This window comes from Mugil cephalus, chromosome 5 (assembly GCF_022458985.1).
Source record: "Mugil cephalus isolate CIBA_MC_2020 chromosome 5, CIBA_Mcephalus_1.1, whole genome shotgun sequence".
In the NCBI taxonomy this organism is placed as follows: domain Eukaryota; kingdom Metazoa; phylum Chordata; class Actinopteri; order Mugiliformes; family Mugilidae; genus Mugil; species Mugil cephalus.
This window is the reverse complement of record NC_061774.1, coordinates 16,570,428-16,594,121: the sequence shown is the minus strand read 5'-3', so window position 1 is coordinate 16,594,121 and position 23,694 is coordinate 16,570,428. Positions and strand designations below refer to the sequence as shown.

The 23,694-nt window shown below is 43.6% G+C and overlaps 3 protein-coding genes across 4 annotated transcripts; 1 reads left to right on the top strand and 2 right to left on the bottom strand.

Annotated features, from left to right (window-relative positions):
- Window positions 1–31: 31 nt before the first annotated feature.
- On the bottom strand, window positions 32–7,772 carry LOC125008383 (probable ATP-dependent RNA helicase DDX41). Its single transcript, XM_047585599.1, has 17 exons — window positions 7,593–7,772; window positions 6,543–6,638; window positions 5,636–5,786; window positions 5,444–5,518; window positions 5,273–5,333; window positions 5,041–5,177; window positions 4,875–4,947; window positions 4,340–4,493; window positions 3,925–4,061; window positions 3,522–3,684; window positions 2,518–2,649; window positions 2,339–2,410; window positions 2,142–2,238; window positions 1,774–1,923; window positions 1,615–1,686; window positions 555–665; window positions 32–379 (listed from the first exon to the last, which is right to left on the bottom strand). Exons 1-17 carry the CDS (start codon window positions 7,617–7,619, stop codon window positions 243–245), a joined length of 1,845 nt encoding a protein of 614 aa, XP_047441555.1. The 5' UTR covers window positions 7,620–7,772; the 3' UTR covers window positions 32–242.
- A 1,355-nt stretch (window positions 7,773–9,127) lies between these two features.
- fam193b (family with sequence similarity 193 member B) lies at window positions 9,128–18,997 on the bottom strand. 2 transcript variants are annotated; one of them, XM_047585591.1, is made up of 10 exons: window positions 18,697–18,997; window positions 17,034–17,312; window positions 16,302–16,458; window positions 13,885–14,103; window positions 12,147–12,564; window positions 11,853–12,036; window positions 11,472–11,705; window positions 9,854–10,949; window positions 9,680–9,755; window positions 9,128–9,573 (listed from the first exon to the last, which is right to left on the bottom strand). In XM_047585591.1, the coding sequence occupies exons 1-10, from the start codon at window positions 18,853–18,855 to the stop codon at window positions 9,477–9,479; spliced, it is 2,919 nt and encodes a 972-aa protein (XP_047441547.1). In that variant the 5' UTR covers window positions 18,856–18,997; the 3' UTR covers window positions 9,128–9,476. The 2 variants fall into 2 exon arrangements, with proteins under 2 accessions (XP_047441547.1, XP_047441546.1); XM_047585590.1 differs by having other exon boundaries at window positions 16,302–16,488; window positions 18,697–18,996.
- Window positions 18,998–20,034: 1,037 nt separating this feature from the next.
- On the top strand, window positions 20,035–23,075 carry mxd3 (MAX dimerization protein 3). The gene is made up of 6 exons (XM_047584399.1): window positions 20,035–20,205; window positions 20,836–20,935; window positions 21,075–21,104; window positions 21,206–21,320; window positions 21,406–21,571; window positions 21,795–23,075. The coding sequence occupies exons 1-6, from the start codon at window positions 20,136–20,138 to the stop codon at window positions 21,911–21,913; spliced, it is 600 nt and encodes a 199-aa protein (XP_047440355.1). The 5' UTR covers window positions 20,035–20,135; the 3' UTR covers window positions 21,914–23,075.
- Window positions 23,076–23,694: the final 619 nt, after the last annotated feature.

Genomic DNA, 23,694 nt, shown 5'->3' with positions numbered 1-23,694 from the left:
AACGCAACACCTCTCACCAGAGAGTAGCACATCAGATCAATAACAAATATAGTGGTTTTATTTACAACTGGTGCATAAAAAGGTTTCATACAAAGGTCCGCAATCGTCTAACAGATCGGAAAACTATCTGAGGTGATAACTGAGCACACTTCCTTCAGGGAGTGACACGCAGCTGCACAGTTTCTTCAGAAATGTCTCTTAGTTCCGTCTAGCTGCCGAGAATCTTGCCTCTGATAAAGCCTTTAAAAGTCCATCGAGCTATGAGCCAGGTAGTCTTTGCGTCCGATGTTGGTGACCTGCTTGGTCTGCATGGCCTCCAGCTTGGGGCAGTCTGTGATACGATGACCGAGACCACCGCAGAACGTGCAGCCCCGCTCCCCTGTTTAAAGACAAGAACCACATACGTCAGAACAGATTATTCAGGAAGCCTCTGCCTCATTTCTGTAAAGCTGAGGTGAGAACCATCAGAATCAAAATGAAATCATAAGTATTTATAGAGCGACTGATGACAAGTGAGCACATATCAGAAGCAGAGATCTCTGCGAGCGACTCACCCCCGATGTCCAGCATGGTCTCGTCTCCCGTCTGGAGGACCTGGAGGACCGGGGGAACCTTCTGCTTGGCTTCCACGAGCAGAGCTTTCAGATCCATCAGCACGGACTCGTCTGTTGGGAAAGATGTACACTTCCTATTAACTTGCTGCCATTCAACAAGCTAAATTCTCTCCAGCACATTGTAAAGAAACTGAAGCTCACTCAACCAAAGCACCAACTATTAAATAACACATTTGTGGCTGTAGAAAGAAGAAAGTTTCTGTGTATTTCAGCCCTATGTCCCCAACAGACTGTAATAAGTATGTGCAGTTTTTCCAGAGGGTTTATATTATTACCACAGGGTTTTCACATATAGTGTTAATACTATGGCAGCCTGCCAGGGTCAAATTTGTTCCATTTTGAATCGGATATACAGCACTTTTGCACGTTTCAAACAACATTGCCCTTGTGTTGTTTTTCCTATTGCACCTGAAAGCATCACTACCTCCCTCCCCTCTCCTCCCCCCAGAGTCTACACACACACACACACACACACACGCAAACACACACACACCGGTCGCTCACCTGTTCTGTACTAATTTAACCTGATGGACAACTCACGCAGCTTGAGAAGCTATCTGTGTTGTTCACTAATAAAAATTTACACTACAGGCACTTTTTTTTAAAAGTCGATTTTCAGACCGTGGAGATCTATAATTATTTAAAAGAGAAACTGCCTCCAGACTTCAGGTGAATTAGCTTAACTTTATAAGTGCTACCTAGCAAAGTTAAATTAAAAGTGAACTGTGTACTATAAATTAGGATTTATTGGCTGAATATTTTAATTAACCTTACACCTAAATGACATCATGTTTAGCATTCATGTCCATGAGCTGGACAGGATGCTGCTATTTCTTTCCAAGGGGAAAGAAAAAGAATAAATAAAATACAAAAACTGTCAGGGTCTTATGAAATCTCGTGGAAATACCGCCATGTTTTATTAGGTCTGCATTACAGCGTTGAAGGTGGAATGCTATCCCCCACACGATTATCACACTAATGAGTCCTGACGTTTCCTTACCGCAGCCTTTGTTGATGAACGTTGTGGCAATGCCAGTCTTGCCCGATCGTCCCGTTCTTCCAATTCTATGGACTGAAATATTGGCCACGTGGTTAAAAAAAATAAATGAACAAATTTAAGGTGGAAAAGCTGTGTATATACGTATATTTGTACTCCTACCATAGTTTTCTATCTCCTCAGGCATGTCGTAGTTCACTACGTGCTGAATAGCCGGAAAGTCCAGACCCTTGGAGGCGACATCTGTGGCGACCAAGACGTCCTTCTTTCCTTCTTTGAATGCTTCTATGGCTTTTGTTCTTTCTTCCTGGTCTGAAAAAGAAAAATCAACAAATATCACTTACACATAACAATATAATATAAAATAGAAACACTCATATAAAGTGAAGTTGCAATGGTGACAGCTGCAGAAAGGGGGACATCTAGTGGCAATGATGAGTAACTACATCAAACAGGGACCGTCTCCTTGTAACATTACAGTGTATTTATTTGTTGATATATACTGATGCTTAGAAGAGAGTTCTGCAAACCTTTTCCTCCGTGTATAGCCACTGCCTCTACTCCTTTAAGCAGCAGGTACTCGTGGATGGCATCGACGTCAGCCTTCTTCTCAGCGAACAGCAGCACCTGTCGCAACGGAGGAGGATTCGGAGCACGTTCGGTTTAATGTATTTTAGGTACGTCCGTGTCACAAGATGATGCACGATGAGTCATGATAAATACTGACTGGAGGTGGTGTTTTCTGGAGACACTCCAGGAGGTACACCATCTTGGCCTCCTCTTTGACGTACTCCACTTCCTGCACACGCACAGAAAAGGTTTAGCTCATTCTCATTCTGACGCGACTCCTCGATCTACTTCCCCACAAGTGACGAAGCCTCAGCGTAAAAAAAAAAACACACGTACCTGGATGACATCCAAGCTGGCAGCTCCGGCCCTGCCCACGTTAATAGTGATCGGCTTGACGAGCGCGCTCTTGGCAAAGTTCTGGATCTTCTTGGGCATGGTGGCGCTGAAGAGCAGGGTTTGCCTTTGTCCCTAGACGAGGAAACAAAAGGGTTAAGTCAAGTTTATTCTCATCTGATTGAGTGCAGCAGCTGACAGACAAACTACTTGGCCCGTGGCGGGTACATCGGTTCGCAATAAGGTCGTGTGATTTTGGCTTCTCTAATTGCACCGAGGAGTCGATTTCATGGATGGATTTGATAAAAAATTCGAGACAAGGTCCAAAAATGTCAACATGACATTGCTGTGGTAAACTCTGCAGGAAGGCCCAAGGATTTCTCGCTAGGGCGCGAGTTTGTCAAACAAGATAATAAAGGGATTTATGTTGGCACTTAGGTGCCGACGCAGGCTTTAAATCATCTAGTGAGCAGCCTACGTGAATTAACGGCTGGTGCTGTCCGGCTCGGCCTTGTCAGACCGACTTTGTGCGAAGGTACTTGTCTGATGGAGGCGACGGCAACCACACAGAACTCTCGCTCTTTTCCTACGTTTACGCCGCAACAACAAAACAGCCCAATCAGAACGAAGACGCGTCACACGAGCGGTCGGAACAAATTGGCCGATGAGAAGGAGCCTTCATCCGAACGCTTGACCAGATAATTTCACTGCGGCTGGAACAAATGCATCAACATCGGACGACGTGACGAGATTACGCGAGGGAAGTTTATCTGAAAAGAGGAAGGAGTCTTGAATTGACGTGGAAACGTGGGTCTGACTGGTGGTTAGGTTCTTCTAATATATTAATTCAGTGTCATAAAAGTTGATAAAAGGGGAGGGGGGGGGAAATACCACTTATTTGGGGAGAATACTCATCATCATTTATTTTATGCTCACGTAAAAAGGCGGAAGCTGGAATCTCTACTTATATGATTATTTAGAGCTAATGCCACACATCAGTGCCTCACCTTGAAATAGGAGAAAATGGTCCTGATGTCTTCCTCAAAACCCATGTCGATCATCCTGTCAGCTTCATCCAGAGCCAAGTAGCGGCATATATCAAGGCTCACCATCTTCTTCTGCAGCAAGTCCATCAATCTCCCAGGGGTGGCGACCATCATGTGGACACCACTGTAACCAAGAGGACATAAAGAGTCAGGGAGAAAATGAAGCCCGTGAAATAAAGTACTTTTTTTTATTTATTTTTTTGCTGCATGCGGCAACGCTGCAAACCACTGGGACGGGAGCACTTCATCTTCTCCCATTTTGCTCATCTCCGAATGATGTAGGTGAACCGTGCAAAGATTTGCCCGACGCTAGTTCGGAATGACATTCCGCGCGAACTCCGCTCAGGCCGTCAATCTCGCTTACTGTTTTACGACCTCCATCTGCTCCTTGACAGACATTCCTCCGATGCAGAGGGCAGTGCGCAGCTGAGGAGCCCCTTCCTCCTCCAGCAGCTTGCAGTAATACTCGATGATGCCATGTGTCTGCCTCGCCAACTCTCGCTGGAATAAAGTGAGGGGTAATGAAATCAGATTAGCCGCTTTAGGGAGGCATGAGCATGAGAAGGGAAAGTTTCTCGCAACTACAACAACGTATCTGAAGAGCAAAATGTGAAGATTTAATGATCTTTCCCAGCATCAAAACTTTTTTTCGTATAAAATATTTATCTTAAACGCACAAGAATGACAATTTACCAAACACTACAATCCCGATCAAGCAGATTTTGTGACGTATTTTAAGCTGTATCAAATATGAAATAAGTTAATGCTGTGTGTCTTACTGAAGGACAGATGATGAGCCCGTACGGTCCCTCTCTCTTAAAGAAGGGCAGCCTTTTCTCCTGCTCCAGGGAGAACATGATGATGGGCAGAGTGAAGACCAGAGTCTTTCCGGATCCCGTGAAGGCGATGCCAATCATGTCTCGTCCCGACAGACTACAAACAGCCAGTGTTAGTATATAAACGGTTTGCATGTACAGTACACAACACAAATTACATACACCCGTCAGGCCACAACATTATGACCACTGACAGGAGACGATACCGCGTTCTGCTGGGAAACTTTTAAACCTGGTTTTTGTGTGGATGTTACTTAGACATGTAGCACCCGCTTAGATCGGACCAGACACCCCCCACCCCATAGCGATGACAAATCAAAAAACATTAAGGCGTTGACCTGGCCTTCAAGTTCACTAGATCCCAAAGTGTTTAAGTATCAGTGGGATGATCCACAGAGGACACCCTCCGCAATATTAGCAATAATGGTCATAATGTTACGCCTGATCGGTGTATTCTAGTTCAATATCATGCACTTACACTGTAGGAATTCCTTGGATTTGGATTGGTGTTGGGTGGACGATTCCCTTCTTTTTTAAGCCTTTCAGAATCGCTGCAAAACGGTAAAGATGTATGTTAGTGGCTGGACGACTAAAGGCCACACAGAGCTCTGTGTTGGAGATCTGGACGCGGAGCGTAGCGTCACCTGGTGGAAACTTCATCTCCCTGAAGCTTTTGATTGGAGGAGGGATGCCGTCTCCGTCAACCAGGATGTGAAACTTCTTCCTGACGCGTTCGTTCCTGGTGTCTGGCATGTTCAGTATGTAGCGTGGTGCCTTCCAGCTGTAAAGATGATTAAGATTAAATAAAATGATAAGGACAGTAACGACTACGCAGTTAAAACATTGTACCCAATAATCGAGTAATCAAGAACATACCTTGTTTTTATGGGATCGTCGTATATGATACCTTTGGCCATTTCCTTGACCGACATCAGAGCTGACAGTAGGAAAATAAAAGTTGCCACAATAAGTTTTCACCTTCTATAACATTATTAATGTGATTAATAATTCAACATGACTTCTAAAGGTACAATACTATAACTTTACCTCTGCCCTCTGCAACGCTCTCAAGAATCTTCTCCTCCTCTTTCAGCTGCTTCTCCTTGGCCGACTCCTTACGGGCTGGAGACATAAAGCGGGTGAGAGATTACAGAATCCATACGGTCACGTTAAATAAGGTGGAAAGAATTAAACAAGCAACCCTCGTGACACAGAGCGCGTTCGCTTTGAGAGGGATACCTTCTGCCTTTTCCTTGAGGTGCTGATGCTGGTCGAGGAGACTGACATTGGAGCGTGGACCAAGACCCTCGTCCTCATCTCGCTGCTCCTCCCCGCTGTCTTTCTGCTCCTCGTCCACTGCCTTCCCTCGCAGGCGCAACATCTTCTGTAGCTGTGAGGAAAATGTGTTAAAGTGAACTAAATATTAATATGTAGCGATTGGCTAATTGTCTTTAAAAAGGAATCATAAAGCTTTTAGGATGATATTAGTTTATTTAGTGAAAATACGTTTATTTGCGATTATTTTTGGTTGACTAGTGAAAACAAATGAGGTCTAATATAACACTCCTGCACTAAATCTTAGTTTCATGACGGCTGTGGCGGTTAGCATTTGTTTAAAAAAACTGAGAAAGCTGTTGATTCAACTGTGTTTTCATATCGGAGGCTGTGGTTTGTAGTGCTATTAAATCGTATCGTACCGACACGCTTCTATTTTTATGGTAGCCTCACTTTTGTCAGTGCGCTAGACTAAATAGTAGAGACACCTTTGTGTTTAATTCAGTCCCCTTTAGCAACACCGCAAATCAGATCCTCCTATATGACCATACAGCTGAATTTCCACCTTTCTGTTTCAACATAAACTGAACATTTTAAGTTAAAGTTTTTTTCCACTGACGATGTGTGTGTACATGGACTTGACTATCTCAGCCCTAAAAGACAATGTTTTTAAAGTGTCTGTCTGTGGAAACATCACAACTCAAATGTGAAATAAAAAAAGCATAATTAACAATTCAAATTATATAGGAAAGTGCATTTAATGTTGATCCAGTATCACAGATCCACATCATATCACATCAGTGTTAGCTGCTACAAACTTTCAAGATTTTATTGTTGCATGACTTTAGATTTCTACATTGGACAAACTTACCATCTGCTGCTTTCTGATTTTGACCGGAACATATGGTACATAGTCATCGTCCTCTGATCCTTCTGAGCCCGACTTTTCATCCTCCTCAAGGGATCGCTGCACACAGACACATACTTATTATCAGCACCTTATTAACTCATCTGTGTTTTTGCCCCCTCTACAGAGAGGTTAGAAGGCTCTCCAGATATAACCAGTCTTTTGAAAGAAATCAACCGTGCAGAATACTAAAGAGATTCTGAAGCAGTAGATATATTCAGGCTTTCCTGTGCAAACCATGCATTTAAATGGTATGAAACTATCACCTTATATTTACTGTTCTGTATGTTATTTATGTGCACACACTAGAACCTTGTGCTGATATAACTCATGGACTTATTTTTATTCCACCAAGTCTTCACTTTTAAACTTCCTGTGATGAACTTTTAGCATTTCACAAGCCGTTCATTGAGACTGGAAATAACACATCGCCTTGCAGGAGTCCATTGACCAGACGTCCCCATTTTGTGGGGACATTCTCCGTTTTGAATGTCTTGATAACATTTAAATTTATTGTTTTTATTTATTTATTTTTATCTCCGAGCTGTAACTGTTCCCGGATTTCATTTCAGAAGTCTGGTCACATTTTTATCATCCAGAACACAAGATCCATGCAGGACGTAGATCAAGTGCGCTTTTTATAGACGCTGTGTATTCACCTATGCGTGATACTGTTAAATTGAAGCGACACAAAAGCAGGTTTGGACATTTTCATCAGGTGTGCTAGATTTTCTGTAACGTCACTTCTACGTATTTACCACGGACGTTGCCTCAATACGCTGTAGCTAATGCTAATCGTGGAGCTACAATGCACACGATTCACGTCCGCATTTATCATTTAATTGAATTCCCCGTTGCTCAAGTACGTTGGTTTAAAGGCATGTGCCGAATGTTCCAACAATTTCGAATTATAGTGGATTAGATGGCTTCCTAAACTAAAAGGATATTAGCTAAGGCTCGACTAGCTATGGTTAGCATCTTATTAGCATTAAGGATAACATGAGCCAAACTTACCTTTTTGGGCCGATTTTCGGTCTCCATGTTATTCACGAACACGCAAACGTTTTCTTATTAGTCTACCAAGGACGTCAATAATAAAATATATTTGCTATAAAATACAACGACTCTATCTAAACCACATGTTTACACACAACAGTCGTAGCTTTGAGTCTGTACGGAACGCTGCGAGGGTCAAACCTTGTCGATACGTTGCGTTCACTGCGGTAATCTTGCGTCGGACAGTCAACACAATGGAAACCAAACCGAAAATACGAACTCAGAAAGCAAACACCACACTAAACTTTTTTTTGTCAAAACTGTATTGTTTTAATCTTTCCGGCGAAAGATTTTTCACAGTATCAAAAGTGAATTTAAAAAACAAAACAAAACAAACAAAAAAAAAAGAAACAAGCCAACATACACTTGGCTATTATCGGTATAGTATAAATCTACATTCGAAACATTAAGATACTCTTATCTAATTGAATATAACCTGGAAAGCATCAGAGATGTTGTGTTCAAACAAAATCTCAAAAAACAAAATCCAACTCATTGAAAGCCATCAGCTAAAACATCGACACTGGTGTAAAAACCCAAGGACTGGGATCCCCAAAGGTCTCTTCTGTGGTATTTGTCATCAATAGATAAGCTTTGTGTAGGTTAGCGGAGGTGGAGGATGCCACCGAGGTCACAGTACAGGGGAAAGAGTAGTTTGGTGGAAAATGTATTACACACACAAACCTCTGAAACGCGTGACAACGGCTCAAAAGGGCCAAAAATATTCACTCGGTATGTACAAGCATCCAAATTAACTGCGTCAAACAAGGTGTCATGGATGTTAAAATGACCTTTGCACACTGGTGTTACCTATCTCAGCTGGGGTGTAGGGGTTGAAAGGATCAAGAAAATCATAATGACAGATTTTCTTTCTACAGACGGCAGATTGTATATTTAAGATACAGACACTGAAGCGACACACATATTTAACTTAACACGACAGCAGTAACTTTTTCTGCCTTGCCCACCATGCGTAGGGATGTGTTTGGAGGGGTGCTTGATTGGTGTTTTTTTTTGTTTGTTTTTCTTTAAATAACTTAATAAATAAATTTGCAAATTGTTAGTGTTGCTGCTGTCTGTCCAGGATTGTTTTTGACATAATCCCCTGACATAACAGTACAGTTGGAAGCTGTTCATTGTTTTCCTATCATTGATTCATAAATAATTTGATGATCATCGTTCAAATTTGAGGCAAATAATGCACGTCAATGCCTTGAACACCCACCAGATGCACTGCAGCCTACTTGCAAGTAAAACCAACACAACTGTTGTCCCCAGTCTCCCCTGCAGAAGAAAAGGGCACCCGTGGGTTTCCTCACAATTCAGTTAAAATGTTATCTCGTGGTCCTTTTTGACAGTTGCAGAATAGAAGACAAATGCTCTCTAGTGTCTACTGGTACTAGTGTAGTGCGTCGTAAACTAGAAAAAGTAATGTGTGACGAGATTCAAATTAAACCGATTGGAATTCAGACGTTTAACAACGTTAAAATGTCTCAGATTTGTGATAAAAACATTTATTTCATGTAAGGTAATCGTTTACATACTACATACGTAAGCACATGGATGCAGTTGATTCAACAGACTTTTTTTTCTCCATTTTTGCATCTCATTTAGTGAACAATAATAGCAAAGGGTAGAGTTGGCCTTGAGAGTGATCCCCGGCTTATAAGCCACAAGTTATGTTTCAGTCTTTCTGAATGGAGAGTATGATTTTTGAACCAGGGTCCCTTGGCTTAAGTGAGGAAGAGAAGAAAACTGGGAATGAGAGAAGGCCTCGGGCCGAACAGGGCTCTACTGAAAGAGTTTGTGGTGTGAAGTTCGTTTCTCTGGCACTCGTCCAAGTTATTGAGCTGCATTGGAAGGAACCTTTTTGAGGCTGAAGTTGGACCAATTCACTGCTACCTTCTGGCGAGTTTGCTTCGCAGAATCGAGGCAAAACCTACGGGGAGCGAACACGGACAAGAAAATAAATGAATAAACACAATTTCAGAGAAGCGTTTAAATCTTAAATCAATCGTTTAAATACAAAGCTGTGTTGAGGTTACCTTTTGAAGTATTCAACTTCCCGATCAATCTCATCCATTTCTGTTGGATCCACGTCTTTAGGCAGGAATACATCATCTAAGAAATGAAAACATTGAGAAAAAATTGAAAACGCTAACACTAAACACTGTGAAACAGTTCAAACTGTGTGCAGTGTTGTAATTAGTCTCCTGTACCTATAGCACTGCTGGACTTCTCCCCCTTGTTTTTGTTCTTCTTATTTTTCCCCTTGGATTGCTGCTGTTGCTGCCCGTTTGTCTGAACAGTGGGATGAATCCTGCTTTCTGAATCCAGCTCAGACCGAACTCCCCGCGTCTCCGCTTCGCCTTTCCCCCTCTGCGAACTCAAGGGGCCGCCATTAGCTCCATTCGTCGCGTGCTTGGACGACCTGCCCTCCTCAGCTCTCTTAGGACCATTTTTCTGGCTGTCTGCAGAGTGCTGAGGCTGTTTGCTCCCAGACTTTGAGCCATTAGACGCCGTTTCTTTACACTCACTGGTTTTCTGTGTTTCACTCACAGAGGCAGCTTTGGTTGGTTTGTTGGTACTTTGCTCTGACACAGATTGCTCTTGTCTCGGCGGCTGCTGCTGCTTTTTATTCTTCTTTGACTTTGTACCACCGTTCCCAACGGTTGCATTCTTGGGATCGGGGGCGTCCTCTTTCGATTTAGCCGTGGCTTGGGCTGGCACCTGTGGCAAACTGTCCGATCCGGCAGAAGTGCATCTTTCTGGGGAGCGAACTCTTATGAGCTTGGAGAGGCTGGGGGTAGTGTGCAACCGCTGGACGTCCTTGGAAGCAGCGCAGAGCCCTGACCCGGTGGTGGTGGTGGTGGTGGTGGTGTTGTTGTTGGTGGTGTTATTAGGAGACGGAGCCACTGTCGTGTCCTCCCATCCGTTAACCAGGTCCAGGTGGCTCTTAAAGGTTCCCAGCGAAAGGGGAGAGAGGTCGAGGTCTATCTGCTGCAAGTCGGAGGAACCGTTGAGATGGGACAGTAAGTGGTTTCCCTCCAACGTGGCGGCCTTCTTCGGGAAGTCGTTGACGTCCAGGTTGAGGTCATACATGCTAAACGAGGCCCGGATCGAGTCTTTGATGGTGTTCTTAATCTCTTCTAGCCGACTTGTGAGGAAACTGTTGACGCGCTCGAGTTCCAGCTGAGGCCAGTCCAGTAGCCGGCTGGCCTCCGAACCATCGGGGAGGGGCTCGTCGACGGACTCGGATGGATTGGAGTTGGGGTCGCTGCCTGCAGCACCCATGTTGCCCTGCTGAGCTTTTTCCTACGACAGACAGGTACAGGAAGGAAAGTGAATATATATCTATATATAAATACACAAAATGTACTATGGTAATCAATTAGCAGCATTATCTATTGCACCATATATTATTAATATACGTTCTGACAATCCATCACAGCCAAAATTGTCATCTCTTTACATTCCTGATACAGAGTATTAACCTTTTTTGTTACCACTTTACAGTATATTAAGGTCACAGTCCCGCACATACTACCCAACTTCCCACAAGGGCTCACTGGAATCAGCGCATGCATCTAATCTAGTTTAAGTGTTTACAAGTTCCCACTACTGATCGCAATGACATTTTAGTCCTCGTTGCCGAGATCTTGCAGAGCTTTTAAGAAACATTTGGATTTACCTTCAGAAAATGTTGGCTTTCTTTTGTAAAATGAAAACTGTATTGACAAATTCACAGTAATTTCTCCATTAAAGTATGAAAAACGTTTAAAGAAATTATGCAAATTCACATTTGTTATGGAATCGCAGTTTCTAAAACTACCACACCTTCTTCTTCTGTTTGTGTCGAGCCCTCTTGGCAGCCTTGGCACTGTTGACAGGTTTGGGCTCGGAACTGTTTATGAAGTCTAGCAGCTCGTCCACGTCCCGGTTGTCAATGGCGCCGGCTACAGTCAGTTCCGAGTCTTGGCGCTGAGGCAGCTCCTCTTTGCGGCGGGTCAGGCGCGAGCGAAGCTTCTCTCTGATCTCGGCGTAGTTTCGACTAGTCGGTGCCGCTGGAGGCTGCGGCCAAAGAGTAAATGACAATGTTGACGTCACTATTTCGCTATTTGAGCTTTTATGAACGGATTATGTTAGTACATCATAGAAACTCAATGGAACTCTTGACCAATACTTTGAAAGGTGCTACGTCAAAAAGTTTCAAAGTACCGCATTGTGTCCAAAGAACTCGCAGTAGCAGCAATCGCAGTACTTCCCATCCTTCTGGTTTGTGGAAGAGGAGGCACAAGAGCTCCTCTCAGAGCTGCTGTCTTCATCATCTCCCTCTTCCAGCTCAGACGAAGGGTGGCATAATGTCCCATTAGTCACTTTGTGCCCCTTACATGCTTGATCCCTACAAAAAAAGAAAATATTGATATGAATCCCCCAGGAGGCGTTTGTATTTTAAATGCACTCAGCGATAGAGAGTCTCAAGAGAGTCGAGAGATTTTAATTAATACTAACCTGCAGGCCCCAGCTGGTAGGTGCCCTACATTGGAAGTGGCCACTGTTCCTGGATTATGTCCATTACAAGAATGGTTGCAGCCCATGACGGACGTGCCCAGTTTGCTGTGTTGAGTGTTCACGGCGGGAATGTGGGAGTTTTTGCACGGGCTTGGCTTGTGAACGGACGTCGGGCTGTCTGGACTCGGGGAGTTGAGTTTGGCCGTGGGGCAGTGGAGGTTCGGTACCAGCGGGGAGAAGGGAGCGTGAGCTGCTGCGCCGGTGCCACAGGAAGAGGAGGACGTTACGTGGCCGTGCTGCCCGGAGTTCGGCTTTGGGGGCAGGAGGGAGGAATGCTGGGAGGACAGGCCGGTGGGACTGTTGGGGGGTACCGACAAATCTGTGTGTTGATGGTGGTCGCTGGGATGGAAGGCTTCACCTGGGGAATGACAAACACGGATCAACACAAAGGCTACAAAGGCAACACAAAGGCTAAGTAGTCAATTTGCCATTAACATCTTGGCTGCAGTGGCGGAGAAGAAGAAGATATGAGTTTGAATCCCTTCAACGTCCAGACCTGAGGTACCTCGAGCAAACAGCTAAACCAGACCTCGGCCTTTTTACAGCCCACGGGCCACATATTTCCCTTTGGGCATCCATGTCTGGCCCGCGGTATATTAGTCACAAACACAAATGAAACACAAGTATTTATGCTGTGCATGCAATACAACAGTGTTGCTTTTATTCTGAAAAGCCTTGATATATTATTTACATGGGACGCTGTTAGAATCTGCGTTCTTCAAAAAGTATGATTGTGACAGCTTCTTGCTATCTATTAAACATTAATTATTATTATTATTAAATAACAACGGGAGAAAATTCATATTGAGCAGAATTAAGTTCAAGTCATCGTTGGTTCGGCCCTCCAACGCAGTTCAGATTTTTCATGTGGCCCCCTGTAGAAATGAATTATCCAGCTCTGATCTAAACCCTCAAATAACTGTGCAGGCGCCATGAGCATGACTGCCCACTGATCTGAGAGTAGTCACTACTCTCTGTTTGTACAAATAGGTGGGTTAAATGTACAGAACAAACTCACTCACAAGGGCTCAATAATAATAAAGCAATAAAAATAAGAGAGAAGTTCTATTTAAAGGGACACACCACTGCCATGTGAAATTTAGTCACTCATTGTATTCCTCAGAGTTGGATAAGTGAGAAAGGGCATTTTGAAATCGGTCCAGGCATTGTCCTAATATGCAGAACATGAAAACCAGTCACACCGGTGTGTCGACGGAAGCTGCGGGTTTTCAGGTGCTGCGTGGTGTCTTTGTGCGTGGGAGTGGTGCTTTATCAGAATATAGTCCCAAGTCTATATTTGCCCTAGGTGATCCCTTCGTGTTAATTGCATTGACATTTATACTGGATTTGAATGTACAGGTCAGAACAAGTAATTAGGAAAATTCTTGACTTCATTCATCACTTTTGTGAACGACTGGCTAATTGGCAACTTCACATTAAGGCGCCTACGCCAAGCTAACAGCTGTGCTGCCAGATTAGTGCAATGCCTGGACCGATTTAAAACTCAATTTCACATAGGGGGGCGTATCCCTTTAAAAGCAAAGGTTTGACCAATAAATGAAATGTTTTTTTTTGTTTTTTTTTTTTTTAAGAAAACTGTTTTAAAATCAGGTAATGTGACTTTACAATACAGGTTTAATAGAATGCTACTGAGCCCTGAGAGATGAAGAGAGCGTACCTGGTGGCGTGGGTCGACGGCACATGGTCTTGAAGTGCTTGGGAGTGGTCTTACAAAGGTCTGCTGAGGTAGACAGAGGGTTCCCAGCAGAGGATCCACTGGAATTCTGGGTTGACGGGTGACTGTAGGGACACACTTTGGTCCCCGACGTTTTAGCCGACTTGCCAGGCGCTTCATGAAGCCCTCGTTTCTCATGACACGCTGACCCTGCCATTACACCTGCAGGCGGAGAAAAAAAAAAAAACGTTTGAAAAAGGGGAATGGATTCGAAGGATTTCCATGCTCTCCACGATCAAGCCTTGATTGATTTATGACCCTGATTACTGCTGAAAGTAAAAAATGAAAAGGTTAAGATTTAAAGGAACAACTGGAAAGATTTTTGCTGTACTCAGGGAGTCTCAGAGCTCTCAGGGATATGTACTCAAATCAATCTTGCGATTTTGCCAGTACAACGCTCACTTTTTTTGACGTTTTTTTTTTGCCTAAACTTGCCTTCTATTTGAAGGCAAGTTTAGGCATGTTTAACTGTCCGGGGTTGATCGTTTGTCACTACTATTTGAAAGCACCAGAAGACATTTTTAGCCCTAAAGGACAAACCCCTTCCTTCTAACCATAATAAAATGAGTAAGTGGTACGTTGATATTTGAATTATTTAACATTTCTATTTTTGGAACCATCACTGTAACTTAATGCACACTTCAAATATTTTCTGTATATGATGTTCAATAGGTAGCCAGATTCACATCTTCAAGACACACTTGTTTGATGAAATCTAATCACGGCACCATTCACAGTCAGCGCCCTTCTTCCTTTCTTTGTGCATTAATGAAAACCACGTACGCCATTTCACAAGGAACTTTGCATATTCGAGAAGGGCACAGCTGCCTTCACCGAGCACACACGCATCATTTGAATACATTCACTTACTCTCGTTTAAGTGCGATTTGACAGCGTCCCCTGCTAAACTACAAAGGCGACCGCATTTACTCGTCAGGTAAACTCCACAGAGTGATTTGAAGGAAGCCGGGGAACGGCGAGAAAACAGACAAAAGTCACCGTCAACACAGCTGTGTGGCTCATTCTGTAAACACCTGCCTTCCGGAGGCACGCGACAAATGTGGCTCACTTTCACATTCGGTTCTGCGGTAATGACATATCTTTCAGGTTGTCTATTTACAGCTGGGCCGTGCACCTGAGCTACGCCCTTTGATTGCCCGGTTGCAACATGCGAACACTCCGGGTTTACGGTAATAGATGATAGATTAAGAATCAGCTTTATGGATTACCTTGATTAAATTTTAACGTGTGATGATTTGATCGCAATGCAATTCCTGATGTGACTTAATGCATTTCAATTCAACGACTTATGAGGTCAACATGAGGTCAGTTGTGTAAATACAGATCAGCCATAACATTATGACCACCTTCCTAATATTGTGGAGGTCTCTGGGTCCTGTGGGTTGAGGGGAGGGGTCTCTGTGGATCAGGCTTGTTCCGGGCGTGTTACAAAGAGACTTGATAAGTTTGGGATCTAGTGAGTTTTTTTTTAAAGTTGTTCCTGAACTGGTTTTGTTTCTGTCAGGCTGCATCCTGCTGGGGATGACTTCCGCCATCAAGCAGTGTCATTGCTATGGGGTGGAGGTGCCTAATCGGTACATCGGTGCACTCACTTGCCACTTCATTAGGCACAATGTTAAACTCAATGTTACTTTCCCATTTTAAGTTTATCACTGTAGTTATTTGTACTGTGCTGGATGTGGGTATACATATTTTCTATTTTACTGTTTACATTTAAGTAAAAGGTCATATTTTATGTCTTGGGCTGAGAAGTTGACAGGCAACAGGCAAAAAGGCTTAAGCCTTATAGTTTCTGCAGCTCTAAGGATTTTGGTGGAGTTGTGAATATATTAACCGAATCATGTCCCTGACACCGACATTTAATCTGATATTCGTTATTTACTCTGATTACAGCATATTTGGCAAATACTGCATTTATGTGAAACAGAAAAATAGTTCTCAAATGAAGATCACGTGTAATTATAAAGGTACAGAGGTACAAAGGTACAAAGGTACCATTTTTGTGACAACTAATTTTATAGTCGTCAATCTTACGTCAAAACAATATTCAAACCTGGACAATGGTGAGATTTAAGGATCTCAGAAACCAGAAGGAAGCAGTGAGATGTAGATTTAAAATGTAGTAGACTAACGGCTGAATAGAGTGGCCCAAAATATATCACCCATCTATTCCTGCATGAGCAAGCAAACAAGTCAGTCGAGTCTCTGATTTGAACGTAATTTGTGTCCATTTACCAAAAGTGTAACTCGTGACACGGCCTAGAATTTAGGTTTGTGCTGTTTTCAGTGATTACAGTCACTATTACTAAACACTTTTGTTTTACCTTGAAATGACTGACCTTGTTGTGAGTGTGAAGACGTGTTGTGGTTGCAGTGATCCCCTCCGTTGGTGTGGGCAGAGTTCCAGAGACCTGACAGTTTGTGGGCTGACAGGAAGGAACTCGGGTCCCAGTCCACAGTACTTTGCTCCGGGTAACCGTTCCCACAGCTCTGGGCCTTACAGGAGGAAGAGTGTGACAATGGTCCCTGAATTTGGGAAAAAAAAACAAAACAAAAAAAAAAAACACCACCACTCAATTAATTAATCATCTGGCGATCTACATAGGCTTAGATTTTGGCACTAGCAGCACCAAACTGGAGTCTAACAGGACAACAGAGGACTGATTGGTGCATTAAGATATATTAAATGACAGACATATACATTAGAAAGCATGTATTAAATTCCCCACAGAACAAAACATCATGAACACCACGTTCTCTTGCAGTCTCACTTAAATAAGATACTTTGCATTTGCAAAACAACCAAGAAAACAAAGAGAATCTTACATTGCAGCAGAGATACGAGTAAAGATCTAAATCTAAACTATATACAAATGAAAGCTGATATTTACAGAGGCCGATTTATTTAGTCAGTAAACACATGCAAATGGGCATCCCTCTAAATGATGACTAGAGATGTGACGATCTAAACAACCCCCCCAAGAAAATGAACGGAATCAACAGAATAGTGGTGAACAGAAGTTGTGAAAAAGAACCAGACATGTGACCCAAATCAGTCCCTTTTTATTTACCGTCGTTGGCTGGTCCTGTGTGCTCCGCCTCTCCTCCTCTTCCACACTCTTGCAGCAGCTCTGACAGATCCACAGCGGCACCTCTCCCAGCAGGGACTGAGACAGCGAGGGGACGGCGTCAGCAAGCTTACGGCCCGGCGCCTCCCGCAATAAGGCCTGGGAGAGCGCGGGCACGGCGTCAGCCAGCTTCGTCCCATGGCTGCCGGGGAGTCCGTTCACAGAGCTCGCCCCCCAGTCCTTGAATTCACGATGGCACAGGAGGCAGCAGGTGTGCATGGGCTGGGTAGAGAAAGAGAGAACAAACAGGTTCAGCAGTTAATACGTTAATACAGCAGTTAATACGATCATCACGATTCAAGCTGTTATCTGTGATGCATGATTTTGTTGATTGACTAACATGAGGCAAAACTGTTGTACTTGTCCAGTTGTGTCTCTGAATATTTTACTTCACTGTTGATTGAATACCCCCCACCCCCACCCCCTTACAGGACAGTCACTATATATATATATATATATATACATATCATATATTAGAACACCATAAGATTAGATTAACATTAGAAACACTTGAGAAGACAAATTTATAGAATGTAAACATACAGGAATATGGTCACCAAAACAACCTCCACGTGTCTCCAAACACCTGCTACTCATAACGTGTGCACGCACGCACAGACACTCAGCAGCAAGATTATAAGTTACACTTTGCTCAACAATATTTTCGTGCAAAAGTGATGCTGAACAACCTGCAATTTAAAAGGTTTAACTCCAAACAAAAAACCTGAAAACTGCAGCATTCGCGATAATGGGATTCAGTGGAGGTCTGTTACAGTGCATTTAAGTACAAAAGAAAGATGAACAGATGGACAGGTCTGGTCGATCGATACGTGCGAGTACATCGCACTAGATGTGAGGTTAACTGGTTTGTGAGGACACAATCCGCGGTGTAGCATCTCGCCTTTTAAAGGTTTGTTGTTGCCCCTCAACTATTGCTAATGTTACTACGATATAGCGAAGCATCATTAGCTGATGAGTTCACTGCCTGAAAACTTAAACTTTTCGGCTTAAACCTCCTGTTACACTCCGGCAATATGGCACGGAAACAAATTCACCACTAATGTGACACGGTCAGATAGTAAAACAAACACGTCCAAGTGCTTTATCCCTTAATTGACAACCCGCTCTCTGTCTATGTGTTCTAGCTAAGTGCCTAGCTCGTAGGCTAGTAGCTGGTGGTGGATGCGATCAAGTGTAGGCAGGGAGCACGTTTGCAGAGCACGCTAGCTTCACGGCTAACAGTAGCTGGGCGGATGAGGAGTTGTAAACGCTGGAAATGGGACGACCTGTCCGAGACCCAGGGTCACCTGTCCGGCAGATGAAACGGGCTGCAGTGCTAGCCACGCCGCTTTAAAGCCGCCTGCTGTGAACGTATCTGCTCTCCAAGTATCCCTTTATTTATTTAATTACAGATCAAACGACGTAAAGCTCTACATCCACGAATGCCACATTAACGCCGAAACCCACAAACCAGTGGATGCAACTAACTTCACCTCTGCAGGATCTCCAGCTATATATAAAATAAAAGCACAATAGAAGATGCCTGGATTAGCACGGAGGCTAGCTAGCCCGGTGTAAAGGCAGCGACTGGCTTGCTGCTAGCTACCTGGTTCGCCCTGGTAGTGGCCAGCCTATCCAACCCAGCATCTCCCCCGCCACCGCCAGCTGCATCGCCGGGAGAGACTGGGCTCTTCGGTACGGTCTGCTGTCCAGGCACAAGCTCCTTCTGGGCGACCCCTTGCTGCTTGCTTTTCTTCCTTGCCATCGCGACGGTGTTTATAATACGCTTTGGCCAAGTTTGCACCAGTTTCGATGATTTTAAGAGCACACTTTCGTTTCTTGTCGGACCTCAAAATGTTCTCTATCTCCTCCAGTCAAGACAACAGTCAATATGGCGGAGGACTGGCACACTCAGGAGTTCAAAGGTTAAAGATACTGCTGGCACGGAGGCTTCACTCTCATCCGGAGGAAGCGACTGCAGTCCTATTCTGGCGGTGACGCCAGACACCGCCATATTTAGTAAGGGCAATCCTTCCTCCACTTTCCTTATATGAAACTAATACATTTCGCGAATTACGTACAATGAAAACCGCTGCCCGTGTTCACATTAGCTATTCACACAATACTTTTAGCGTTTGTGTGTATTTATTGGCCACATTATTGTATTTGATTGTATTTCTCTATTAAGCTTCCTATACAGTATATAACAATACAATACATTGTTATATGAATAAAATTGGATAGAATAGACTCGACGTAAGGTAAAAATGTAGGCTTTTCGGACATTGATATAGGGGGAACAATAAGATAAACAATTTGTAAGCGTAACAATACAGCTCCACGAAGAACAGCATACACGCCGTGTTGTTTTGCGATTTATGCATATCGAAATCGTTGTTCACCAATAAAATAAGTGTTTCAAAATAAACATTATATTCATAAAATAATTAAAATAAAATAAAATAAAATAAAATAAAATAAAGCGCTCTATTTGGGAGGTAAGGAAGGGAGGAGTAGGAGCAGGGCAGGAGGCTTGACAATGACGTTTTACGTCCTCTCTTGATGCCTTCAAGAGCTTACGGAAAAATTGTAATTGGAACAATGCGTCCATAAACATACGAGACGGTAAAGCGAGGTAAATCATTCATTAATACAAAGTTTAAATTAGATTGTTTACGGTTGTTTACGAAATTATAAATCTATTTTTGATTTTGATTTCTGTTTTGTTATATTTAACATACAAAAATAATACTTATTAGACACCGTATGTTGACATTTTCACAACCATATGCACTTTGTATTTGACCAACCAACAGTTATTAATATTTAAATCGCTGTTTGTAGTCGTTTTAAACCTGCTTGGACAAGTTTTCCTGAAAAGAATGCAAGATATCCGAGTTTACGTGGGGCACTTGAAGGTATCGCCCGTGCCTGTGTGGATTGACGTGCCACAGACACAGCAGCGGCTTCATCTGCTCCGGGCTACTGACGCTAGTGGGTTGTTTACCTGCAGTCGTTATATTGCAACAAAAAAAAACAACAACAATGGAAGGAAACATGTGCAAAATCCAGGTTCTCCTTCGAGCTGCTGAGTTTCTGGACAGGAGAGAACGAGGTTAGTGTGTGGTTTGTTATTATTATTTTTTTGGACAACTGTCTGTGTAAAGGGGAGTTGGTTGGTTATTGTTAAAATAGCAAAACGCACAATGAAGCTCGGTTAACTGTCCGCGTGAAAGCCAACGCAGAGGTTCGATGTTGTGCAATTGTTCGGGTTTTGACCGAGTTCCTTGGTGGAAGGTTATTTTTGGCCATTTGACTCGGTGACCTACATATCGGCCGCATCATTGTACTCAAAGGCGCCAATCTGGACCAGTTTGAAAATGAATCCCGGCGCTCTTTGCACCGAATGAGTCGGAGACCGACAGGAAGCTTTGCTATGCGTTTTATTCACTCAATGCTCATTGCGGACACACTGTTTGATGTTTTTACGCGTGAGAATATAAAAACTGTTTTATAGTCGGGGGGTTAAGTCGTGGGTGATGGCGCCAAAAACACATAACCAGCTGGACGTTATTGTCCTCCTCGGTTCACTTCAGCACTGCGTCGTGCTACCTTCAAGGCACACTTTAGTGCATGTTTATTTGGGGCATTCATTACAGAAGTGAACGTTTAACATCGCTGCTTTTGCAGACAGTGATTTTTAGCCCCGTTGTCTAACACAGCTGTGGTGACTCTCCTTGCACAGAGGCAGAACACGGATACGCTTCAGTCCTGCCTCTCAGTCCAGATCACTCTGACAGGAGAAGCAAACAGAAGAGCAAGAAGATGAATGCTGGTGGTAATAGGTACATAACAACACCGTGCAACAAACAACCGACGAGAGGGTGTGGTCGGGTGTCTGACTTTCAGTTTTGGTAAAGCAGCCGGTTAGACTCGACAGAACGTCTTTGTCTCTAATCACACTGTCTCTTCCTTTAACCGCAGGTCAGTTCACAATGAGCTGGAGAAAAACAGGTAATTAATGAATAGTTTGCCACATTTTCACAAATCCACATCTGCCTTTTTTTTTTTTAATGATCTGTTGTCACAAATCAGTTGTTGCTTGTTGTCGGCAGACGAGCTCAGCTGAGGCACTGCCTGGAGCAGCTGAAGAAGCAGGTTCCTCTGTCTTCGGACTCGATGAGGAACACCACCCTCAACCTGCTGAGGAGAGCCCAGCTCCACATAAAGGTACGAGCGAGGTTCAGGCTGAGGCCCTCTGAGACCCTCTCGCCCTCGTTGCGTCTTAACCCGTCTTCCCTCGGCCCCGTTTCAGAAGCTGCAGGAGCAGGACGAGCGCGCGGAGCAGATGAAGGGCCGCCTGCTCTGGGAGCAGAGGGAGCTGCGGGTTCGGCTGGAGCAGCTGCAGAGGGGGACGGAGAGGATGAGGAACGACAGCCAGGGGTCCACCATGTCCTCCGAGAGGTCGGACTCTGACAGAGGTACGAGTCGCGAATCGGTCGTCGCACCGCTGACGTTACAGCTCATCCCTCTTAACTTGCACTAAACGAGCTCAGTCTGAGAATATCTTGAATTATTTCTCACGAAAAGCTCATTTTTACTTGTGTAACGCGTTTGTCGTCCCGGAGCAGTCCCCTGTCACACGTGAGCCATCTCCTGTTTCCTTCTGCTAATGGGTGGGATCTGCGGTTGTTCTCGTTGCAGAGGACGTGGAGGTTGATGTGGAGAGCATTGTGTTCGACTGCGTGGACTCGGACGGACTGGGCATGACACACGCCGACACGGACCACTGTTACTCCAGCATGGACAAGGCGTGGCTATGACGGCTCCTTTAGTGTCGGCGTGCGGGAGGACGGGAGGACGGGAGGGCGAGGTGAAAACATTCCAAAAAAAAACGAAAAGGACCAAGGAGAATGGATGGAGGAAGACGTCACTGTACAACTGAACACACCTTTTTATTTTGTTAACGGAGGGACGTCCTGTGCCATTCTCTTGTTAAAACGTGTCGGACTACAAGCTAAACGGTGGTTGTGAGTGTGTCCATTTGCACTGAATAGCAGCTAAAATCACTGGGCTGGGATGAATCGTTTCATTATGCATATATATTTTCTGGTATTAAGCATAAGTGGCATTTTTCTGCAAAGCCATAAGGTGTCTAACTTTAAACGAATCAAGCAGTTCCTTTCATTCCTCTTTGGGGGCTTCTCATTCAAAATTCTTAACTTATTCCCTACTACAGTATGTCTGTACTGGATTCTGCCTTAAAGATCAGATTTGGTTTAGTATTCTATACAGCTTTTCTTTAGCACTAAGTTTATATTTCACTAATGTTTAGTATGCACTTAAACATTAATCTGTGCTACAGTATGTTTTGTATTATTGTCCTAATATATAAGTTCAGTCGTGTATTTCGCTCTTTTTTTATTCTGTTGCACGTAACGTCCACATGTTGCACTTCTCAAACTGATTTTGGGTGTAAAAGTCGGAACGAAAAACCATAATTAACTGGTCACATTTGCACATTGATGTTTGGCCGGCGCCAGATGTCGATTTGAAGTTTTAGTGCACGATTCAGTCTGTAGTCACATGCGAGAAACTGAAGCCTGCGTCGAGCCGTCGGAGCGTCGACGCGTTCTCCGTTTTCTCCGCGCAGGTCTGTTAACTGATTATGTTTCTGAGAAGTGTTGGGTTGTCAAAGCTGTGCACTTCACGTGTGTGTGTTTTTTATCAATTATGCGTACACCAAATTCACCAGTCTGACAGATATTGTCTACTTGTAATGATAATGCAATTGATGCTGTGTTGCAAGTATGTATCATAATCCTTTCAATGTATTTAATACCTGAAGGTGCTATTTCCCTTCATTTTTGTATATGCAAGATGCCTTATTACTTTTTTATCTGTCTCTCCGCCCAGTAATATTATGTAGCATTTTTTTTGTACCAATGTAAGCTTTTTGTAACGAATAAATATTTTCTATATTTATGTGCCGTTTATGGTTATTGTGTAGGACCTATTGGGTTTTTCTTTCCTTGTTTTGGGTAAAATTTCAGGCTCAAGTTGTGATGCAAACCATTGTCTGTCCTGATTAGGTACACCTCGCTAGTACTGAGCTGTCTTATACAGCACAATACTCGGTTGGTACTAAGGTGTCCCAAGAAATTATCCACCACACCGTTACAGCAGCACCACCACAACCAGCCTGGACTGTTGATACACAGCAGGGTGGATCTATGCTTTTATCTTGTTTATGCCTGAATTCTGACCCCATCATCTGAACGTTGCAGGAGAAATTTAGACTTGTCAGACGAGGCAATGGTTTTCCAGTCTTCCCTTGTCCAATTTTGAGGCCTTGCCAAATTGCAGCCTTGTTTTCCTGCTCTCAGCCGACAGGAGCGGCGGGTTCACACGAGTGGTCATTTGAGTTATTTCAGCCTTTCTTCCAGCCCGAGTCAGTCTGCCCATTCTCCTCCGACTATTTCATTTAGAAGATTGTAGCTCACGGTTGTGAAAATGAGAAAATTACATAATCCGAGTCGATTGGTTTCTGAAATCCTCGGATCATTTCACGTTCAAAGTCACTTCCTATCACCCTTTGTTTGAA